The sequence below is a fragment of the Belonocnema kinseyi genome, chromosome 4 (genome assembly GCF_010883055.1).
Source record: "Belonocnema kinseyi isolate 2016_QV_RU_SX_M_011 chromosome 4, B_treatae_v1, whole genome shotgun sequence".
Classification (NCBI taxonomy): Eukaryota; Metazoa; Arthropoda; class Insecta; order Hymenoptera; family Cynipidae; genus Belonocnema; species Belonocnema kinseyi.
In genome coordinates, this window is record NC_046660.1 from 62496178 (window position 1) to 62505444 (window position 9267).

Consider the following 9267-nt stretch of genomic DNA (forward strand, 5'->3'; position numbering starts at 1 on the left):
TGAAAAATCAACTGTTGTGTTAAAAAATTAACTCTCTCGTTGGAAATTCGTATTGTCGGGTGAAAAATTCGAAATTATTCGATTTTTAGCTTGAAAATTTAACTTTTTTTATTGAAAATTCATCCCTTATGATATAAAATCTTGTTTTGTTAAAAATGCAATGTATTTTCACTTAAAATCTAAGGAATTTATAGCGTTTCATATCGAATTTAATATAATACCTATATATTGATTTATTTTCAAATCATTTATTCCCCTATTTACGTGAAAAATCGCCCGATTTATCCTGTTTTAAGAGCTGGCATTTTGGGACGTGAAGTGTGTTAGTTTTGAGTGATTTTCCCTTTATTTCAGAGCTCATCGCTTGAATTCAAATTACATAGGCTGAAATTTATAAGGCTGGTGCAGCAAGGGCCAAGCAAACAAAGCGAGGCGATAATGTATGCCCGGAAACATTTACCGCAGTTTGTGAGCCGGTATGAAAAAGAGGTGCAGTCCCTGATGGGAACTTTACTCTACTTGCCGAATGGCATTCAATCCTCGCCCTACAGTCATTTACTCGACCCCACATTATGGCTCGAAATCCACGATGTATTCACGAGAGAAGCCTGCACACTCCTAGGATTAAGTGTCGATAGTCCTTTGTCAGTTTGGTAAGAATTAAAAATGTCTTTTTTAGAATTTATTTATAAATTTCAGGCCTCGGATTCACCATACTTTTGGGACTTTTTTTAATATCACTTCATTGTAACCAAAAAGATCAATTTTCAAACGAAAAGATTAACTTTCAACCAAAAAGATTAATTTTTTTATAAAAAAAAATATATAATTTTCAAGTAATTATATGATTTTTTAACCATATTGTTGAATTTTTGACTAAAAAATATCAACTTTTCATTGGAAATGGAATATTTAAATTTTAAATTGACAAAATTAATTTTTTAACTAAAAAAAAATGTTTAACTAGAAAGATAAATTTCAATGAATTTTTATTTAAAAAAAAACGAAGGTTCAACACAATAGTCAAGTTTTTAATCGAACAAATGAATCTCCAACTAAGATGTTGATATCTTGAACCAAAAAGTTGAGTTTTTAACCATAAAGATGAAATCTTTTAAAATGTTTGAAACGTTTGAAATGTTTTAGATCTTTGCAATTTTTTAAAAAATCTTTGTCATCTTTGTGAAATCTTGTAAAATATTTGAATTTTGTGATTTTAAAAAATTTTTGTGAAATTTTGAAAAGCTTAGAAATGTTTCAATTTTTGGTGAAATTAAAAAAAAATTTGAAATGTTTGAAATTTTTTTGAAATCTTTGTGAAATTTGTTTAAATCTTTGAAATGTATGAATTTTTGTAACATTGTTTGAATTTTGTTGTGAAATAAAAACAAAATTTAATGTTAAAAATTTTTGTAAATCTTTAAAATGTTTCAAAATTTTTGAAGTTTTGTCAAATTTAAAGAAAATTTAATGTTTGAAATCTTTACAATTTTTTTAAAATCTGAACTCTTTCTGAAATCTTTTTAAATTTTTTTAAACGTTTGAATTGTTGTAACATTTATAAAAAATTTAAAATATTTTAGATCTTTGCAATTTTTTTAATCTTTGATATCTTCGTGAAATCTTTTAAAATCTTTGAAACGTTTGAATTTTTGTAACGTTTACAAAAAATTTGAAATGTTTTAGATCTTTGCAGTCTTGTTTAAATCTTTGTGAAATCTTGTAAAATATTTGAATTTTTAAAAATTTTTGTGAAATTTTGAAAAGCTTTGAAGTCTTTGTAATTTTTGTTAATTTAAAAAAAAAACTTTCTGAAATCTTTGAAATGTTTCAATTTTTGGTGAAATTAAAAAAAAATTTGAAATGTTTGAAATTTTTTTGAAATCTTTGTGAAATTTGTTTAAATCTTTGAAATGTATGAATTTTTGTAACATTTTTGTGAAATTTTTAAAACCTTTGAAATTTTTGAAATCTTTGCATTTTTTTAAATCTTTCAAAAATTTTGTGAAATCTTTGAAGTGTTTGAATTTTCTTGTGAAATAAAAACAAAATTTAATGTTTGAAATTTTTGTAAACCTTTAAAATGTTTCAAAATTTTTGAATTTTTGTCAAATTAAAAAAAAATTTTAACGTTTGATATCTTTACAATTTTTTTTTAATTTTTGAAATCTTTGTAAAATCTTGTAAAATATTTGAATTTTTGTGAAATTTGTTTAATTTTTGTGAAATTTTGAAAACCTTTGAAGTGTTTGAAATCTTTGCAATTTTTTGCATCTTTCAAAAACTTTCTGAAATGTTTTAATTTTTTGTGAAATTAAAAAGAAATTTGAAATTTTTTTGAAATCTTTGTGATAATTTTTTAAATCTTTGAATTTTAGTGATATTTTTGTGAAAATTTTAAAACGTTTGAAATTCTTGCAATTTTTTAAAAATCATTTTAATCTTTGTGAAATCTTTTTAAATCTTTGAAACGGTTGTTTTTTGTAAACATTTGAAAAAAATTTTAATGTTTGAAATCTGCAATTTTTTTAAAATCTTTGAAATGTTTTATTTAAAATGTTTCAAATATTAAAATATTTGTTAGATTTTTTAAAATCTGAAATCTTTGTGAAATGTTTTTAAATCTTTGAAATGTTTGAATTTTTGTGAAAGTTAAACAAAAAACATTGAAATCTTTGCAATGTTTATTTAATCTTTGAGATCTTTTAAAATCTGAAATGTTTGATTTTTTTGGAATTATTATAAAATTTTAAATACCTTTAAAATATTTGAAATATTTTATACTCTGTGTAAAATCTTTGAAATTTTTGTAATATTCGTGAAATCTTTGTTAAATCTTTTTAAAAATGTAATCTTTAAACCCTCCGGAAATAATTTGAAATCTTTAAAAAAAATTAATGTTTAAAATCTTCAGAAATATTTTCGAATTATTGAAATGTTTGAAGTATTTTTGAGTCTGTGAAATTTTTAAAATTCTTATGTAATCTTTCAAATCTTTTTGAAATCTTTAAAAAAAATAGTAATTTTTTTAATCTTCGGAAATATTTTAAAGTATTTTGGAATCTTTGAGAAATTTTTGAAATTCTTATATAATATTTGAAATCTTTTAAATGTTCAGAAATGTTTTGTTATATTTTAAAATATATGTAAAAATGTTTTAAATCGTAGTGAAATATTTTCAAATCTTTGAAATATTTGAATTTTTTTGTGAAAATGTTAAAAATCTTTTAAATGTTTGAATTTTGGTGGCATTTTTGTTAAAATTTTAAAACCTTTCAAACGCTTTAAATCCTTGCAATTAAAAAAAAATCTTTTTAATCTTTGTGAAATCTTTTAAAAGCTTCGAAACGTTGGTTTTTTTTTGTAAACATTTAAAAAATTTTTGAAAGTTTTGATTTTTTTTGAATTATTGTGAAATCTTAAATGCCTTTGAAATTTTTGAAATATTTTATACTCTGTGTAAAATCTTTCGAATTTTTGTAATCGTCGTGAAATCTTTGAAATCTTTAAAATCTTCGTGAAATCTTTTTAAAACTTGTAATCTTTAATACCTTCAGAAATATTTTGGAATCTGTGAAATCTTCAAAAAAATTTAATTTTTAAAATCTTCAGAAATATTTTCGAATGTTTGAAGTATTTTTGAATCTTTGTGAAAGTTTATAAAAATTATCATGTAATCTTTGAAATCTTTGTAAAATGCTTTAAAAAAAGTGTGCTCTTTAAAATCTTCGGAAATATTTTGAAATATTTTTTTGTTTGTGAAAATTTTGAAATTCTTATATAATACTTGAAATCTTTGAAATCTTCTGAAATATTTTGAAAGATTTTTCGAAAGTTTGTGAAATTTTGGAAATTCTTATATAATATTTGAAATCTTTGAAATCTTCAGAAATATTTTGATATATTTTGAAATTTTTGTGAGAGATTTTCAAATCTTTGAAATCTTTGTGAAAATTTTGAAATTCTAATGTAATGTTTTAAATCTTTGTGAAATCTTTTTAAAAAATGTGTAATCTTTGAAATCTTCAGAAAAACTTCGATATGTTTTAAAATCTTTTTAATTTTTTTTTAAATATTTGTGATATATTAAAAAAATTCTTGTGGTCTTTGAAATATGTGGATAAATTTTAAGATCTGTGAAATTTTTGAAACATTTTTGAATTTTTGTAATATTTTTGAAATTCTTATATAATGTTTGAAATCTTTGAAATCTTTCGGAAATGTTTTGATTAATTTGGAAAATCTTTGTAAACTGTTTACAATCTTGGTGTAATCTTTGAAATCTTCAGAAATACTTTTATATATTTTAAAATCTTTCCGCAATGTTTAAAATCTTTCAAAATTTGTTGTATTCTTTGAAATATTTCTCAATCTTTGTGACATTTTTTTTAGATCTTGTGTAATATTTTAAATCTTTATGAATTTTATAAGAAAAGTTTTTAATCTTTGAAATATTCATAAAAACTTTGATATATTTTGAAATCTTTTGTAAAATTTTTTAAATATTTGTGAAATCTTTTAAAATTTGTTGTAGTCTTTAAAATCTGTGGATATATTTTTAAATCTTTGAAATATTTTAGAATTTTTGTAAAAATTTTGAAATTCTTGTGTGATCTTTTTAATCTGTGTGAAATTTTTTAAATCCTTGTGAAATTTTTGAAAAAATTCTATCAGTTTTTTTTTTTGTAAATGTAAATATTCTTACAGTATTAACGCAGGAATAACGGCGCTTCCTGCGCTCTTGAATATCAAGCAAGTCATGCAACAGAGACAAGTCACAGGTATCTGGAACGGAAAGGACGAACTCCCCGTAAGTTTTTTTAATTTTCTCCACAAAAATATTACCTTTTTATTCTGCAATATCCTTTTTGAGATATCTAGTTTTTGATCAATGACCAACTCGTTAAATATTTTTCGTTTGTTAAATTTGTTGTCCCTTTTCTCTCTCAGATTGAAATTGACTTGGGTAAGCAGAGTCGTTACCATTCAGTGTTTGCATGTCCGATTCTTCGTCAGCAGAGTACGGAGAACAATCCGCCGATGAAATTAGTTTGCGGACACGTGATATCGCGCGACGCCCTGAACAAGCTGACAAGCGCGAACAAGTAAGTCGTTCGAATTTATTGTCGAATCCAGTACACCGATATCGAAATCGCTTTTTAAAGAAATCAATTCCATTCCAGATTGAAATGCCCGTATTGCCCGATGGATCAGAATCCAGAAGACGCTCGACTCATCTATTTTTAGAGTGCTGTGATAAATGACAAGACGTACTGGCCCAAATCTCTCGACCGCCGCCTTTCTTTAATCAGTTTAAGTATAGCCAATAATTTTCTCTAGAGGATAGATTTATTTGTAAATTGAACGCGTGATGATGATTATGATGATTATGATGATGCAATTTCTTTGTCGATTCAACAACAGAGGAATGATGATATTTATTAAGTTGGAGAATGGGGCAAAATCTGAATTTACAAAATTGATTCAGCTTTATGAATTACTCGTTAATTATTATAATTGTATAGTTTCTTTTTTGTGTTTACGTCTGGTCAATTGTCATAAAGCGTGCAGAAGTTTTATCGAAGATTTCTCCGTTTTGTCTAATAATAATCAGTTTGAAAATATTTATACGTGATAATCTTGTGTTGCAATGTTTCTCTTTTTTATGTCGATGAATGAAGATTGAATTGAAGAATATTTCGATCCTTGATAATTATGATAATGATAATCGGGTCGGGGTTTTCTCAAAAATTCGTAACACAAAGTTCGTGTGAGTTCTCTCTTTATACATTTTCTGGGTCTAAATAGATGCAGTTTTAAATGCTATTACTTGACGTAATATGCTATCGAAATAATAATAATCAAGACGATTTTATTAAAATTCAACTGCTGAGATTATTATAACAGTTGAAATATGAATACGGTTTCAATTAACCAAAAAAAAAAAAAAAAATAGTGACTTACGATTATCAATTATGCCGCAATTTCCTTTTTTTGCAAGTAACTACGGTAATCGACATTTTAACATATTTAATTTTACTAGAGTGTTTTATATGATATCCTGAAATAAATGTTACTTATGAAAATTGATTTCCAAAGTTTATATTATTCGCAATTTATTTTTTGAACTGGAATTTGACAATTTTTTTTAAAGAAAAATTAAACCGGTCACTGGAAATAAAACAAATTTCGTATCGCGTGATATAATGTAATTAAATATATACATTGTTTTTAATTTCCTTTGTTCACATAGATTTTACAAGACTTAAATAAAAATTAAAAATCGTTGAAATTGAAAAGATTTGAGTTCAACATTTAAACTAATAAATATATATATTTTTAAATTATTCCAGAGTTCCAGTATTAAAAATAGAACGATAATTGATTTTAGAAAGATGTTTCTGAATCTGTTCAAGATTTAATTGTTTATAAATATTGACGTTAAAAAATGAATAGGTAAAAAACTTACATTTTCAACTAAAATTTTAAATATTTAATCAATTTTTTTTACGAAGTAGTTAAGCTTTCAATCAATTAGTTTTCAATAAAAAGAAATACATTTCTCGATGAAAAATGTAATATTTAAACTAGGAAATATTCCGATTTTAAATAAAAAACAGTTTAATTCTACCAAAAAGACGTATTTTCAACCAAAAAGATTACTTTTTAACCAAATTTCAACTAAAAGAAATAATTTTTCAAACAGAACTGGAATACTTTAATTTTCAGTTAAAAAATTAATAATAATTAAGAAATATTTGATTTTTCGACTCAAGAATATTTCAGTTTTAAATAAAAAGCTGTTGAATAATTATTAATTTTAAAAAACCAAAGTATTTTGAGAAATATTTAGAGGTTTTGAAAAGCTTTTTAAGAATATTAAAAGGTTTCAAGAGATTAGAAAGATTTATTAAGATTCTTAAGAAAATTAAAAATGATTTTTAATTTAGAAAATTTAATTTTTTAATTATTTTTTTGATAATTCGTCGTTTTTGGTTAAAAACTAAACTATTATTTTTTTAAATTCAACAATTGGTTGACAATTTAACTATTTAGTTAAAAATGAAGTGTTTTGTTGAAAATTCAGCCGTTTTTGGAATTTAATTGTCTTGTTGAAAATTCACATTTTTGGGTTGAAAATTGAATTATTTTTGTAAAGAAGTTAACTATTTAATTGAAAAATAATTTTTCTTTTTAATTCATTATTTGTAAAAAATTATTTGTTTTTTTAGTTAAAATTTTACTTTCTTGAACTGAAAATACAACTATTCCATTCTTTTTTTAGTTGAAAATTTAACTGTTTGGTAGACAAATAACTTTCTTTGTTGAAAATTCATATTTTGAACCAAGAAATTTATCTTTTAAGTAGAAAATTGAACTGTTTCGTCAAAAATGGAATTTTTTGTTCAAAATTCATATTTTTTTGGTTTAAAATTCTACTATTTGTTTGTAAATTAATTTTGTTGTTGAAAATTCAATTGCATTGTAGAAAATTCACTGTTTTTTTTTGTAATTAAAAGGTTACTTTCTTTAAATGGAAATTTAACTATTCTATTTTTTTAATCAACTTTTTTTTCTAAATTCATATTTTTGGGTAGAAAATATAAGAATTTAGTACAGAATTCAAATATTTCGTTGAAAATTCATAATTTAAACCAAAAAATTTTTTTCTTTTTGGTATAAAATTCAACTATTCTGTTGAAAATTCATATTTTTAAATTGAAAATCCCTATTTTCAACCAAAAAATTTGTCTTTTTGGTACAGAATTCAAATATTTCGTTGAAAATTCATATTTTCAACTAAAAAAATTGTCTTTTTGGTACAGAATTCAAATATTTCGTTGAAAATTCATATTTTTAAATTTAAAATTTATATTTTCAACTACAAAATTTGTCTTTGGTAGAAAATTCAACTATTTCGTTAAAAATGAACGTTTTTGTTAAAAATTCATTTTTGTTAATTGAAAATTCATATTTTTTGGGTTTAAAATTCAAGTATTTGGTTGTAAATTAATTTTTTTTTTTGAAAATTCAATTGTATTGTAGAAAATTCGCTATTTTTTCAGATTAAAAGCTTACTCTCTTTAAATGGAAATTTAACTATTTCATTTTTTGTTGAAAATTATCTTTTTTGTTGAAAATTCATATCTTTGGGTTAAAAATGTAACAATTTGGTAGGGAATTCAACTATTTCGTTGAAAACTAACTACGTTGTTGAAATTCATATTTTTGGGTTGAAAATTAAATTGTTTTGTAGAAAATGTTTTTTTTTTAGTAGAGAGATTATTTATTTTTTGTTAACTTACCTCTTCCATTTTTTTAGTTGAAAATGTAACTGCATGCTTGATAATAAACTTTTTTGTTGAAATATATATTTCCTGGTTGAAAATGGGGTTTTTTGGTAGAAAATTCATATTTTTGGTTTGAAAAATCAACTATTTTGGTAAAAAATTCCAATTATTTGTTTGAAAATTGAATTGTTTTGCAAATAATTCTTTTTATTTAATTAAGAGCTTAGTTTCTTTGAATAAAAACTTAACTATTTAATTTCTTTAGTTAAAAATTTAAATTCTTGGTTGAAACGTTTAAAGTTCGAAATTTTTGATGAAAAGTAGTTTTATTTTATCAACTGTAAATATAAATAAATACTTTTTAAAATGGATCGCTACTTTAAATATTAAAAACTGTAAAATAATTGATTTGATAAAACGATTCTAAATCCGTTGAAAATTAAAGAATTTCGAGATTCGCAATTCATTCGTAATTAAAGGCGTTTATTAAATTACAAATATTGTTTCAGTCTAAATTATTCCATTTTTAACCCATTTAATTTAAAAAATGTATTAAGAAAAAGGATAATTATTTAATATTTAGCAATATTTGTCTTATAATTTAAGACGACTGCATTGAAGCCAAATATTTAAAAGTAAACAATTTGAAACTTAAATGTTTGACATAGAAAGCTTCGAATTGTTAAAATTTCGAAAAGCATTTAACATTTTAACGTTACAATTTCTATTGTTCTACTTAATAAAATGTTTAATTCGTAAACGAAATTGTTGAATTTTGATATATAAATACAAATTGAACTCGTATTATTTTTAGAAAAATTTGACTAATTTTAAGAGATGTTTAGAAGTTTTGAAAAGATTCAAAATTAATTAAAAAGTTGAAATATCAAATAATTTAAACGAAGTTTTTGAAAAAAATTCAGAACTCCTAAATGTATTTTAAACTGCATAACATTTTTAGAAAATCTTAAAAGTT

At 22.6% G+C, this 9267-nt stretch overlaps 1 protein-coding gene across 2 annotated transcripts in view; it reads left to right on the top strand.

The window, feature by feature from the left end:
- The window catches only part of LOC117171786 (E3 ubiquitin-protein ligase RMND5A), a 25447-nt gene extending 19492 nt beyond the window's left edge, over positions 1-5955 (top strand). The window contains exons 4-7 of one of the 2 annotated variants that reach the window (XM_033359395.1): positions 355-653; positions 4708-4810; positions 4951-5105; positions 5166-5955. In XM_033359395.1, the coding sequence (XP_033215286.1) occupies positions 355-653; positions 4708-4810; positions 4951-5105; positions 5166-5247 (639 nt within the window). In that variant the 3' untranslated portion in view covers positions 5248-5955. The remainder of the gene's footprint in view (positions 1-354; positions 654-4707; positions 4811-4950; positions 5106-5165) is intronic. The other variant, XM_033359396.1, reaches the window with a different exon arrangement.
- The last annotated feature ends 3312 nt before the right edge of the window (positions 5956-9267 follow it).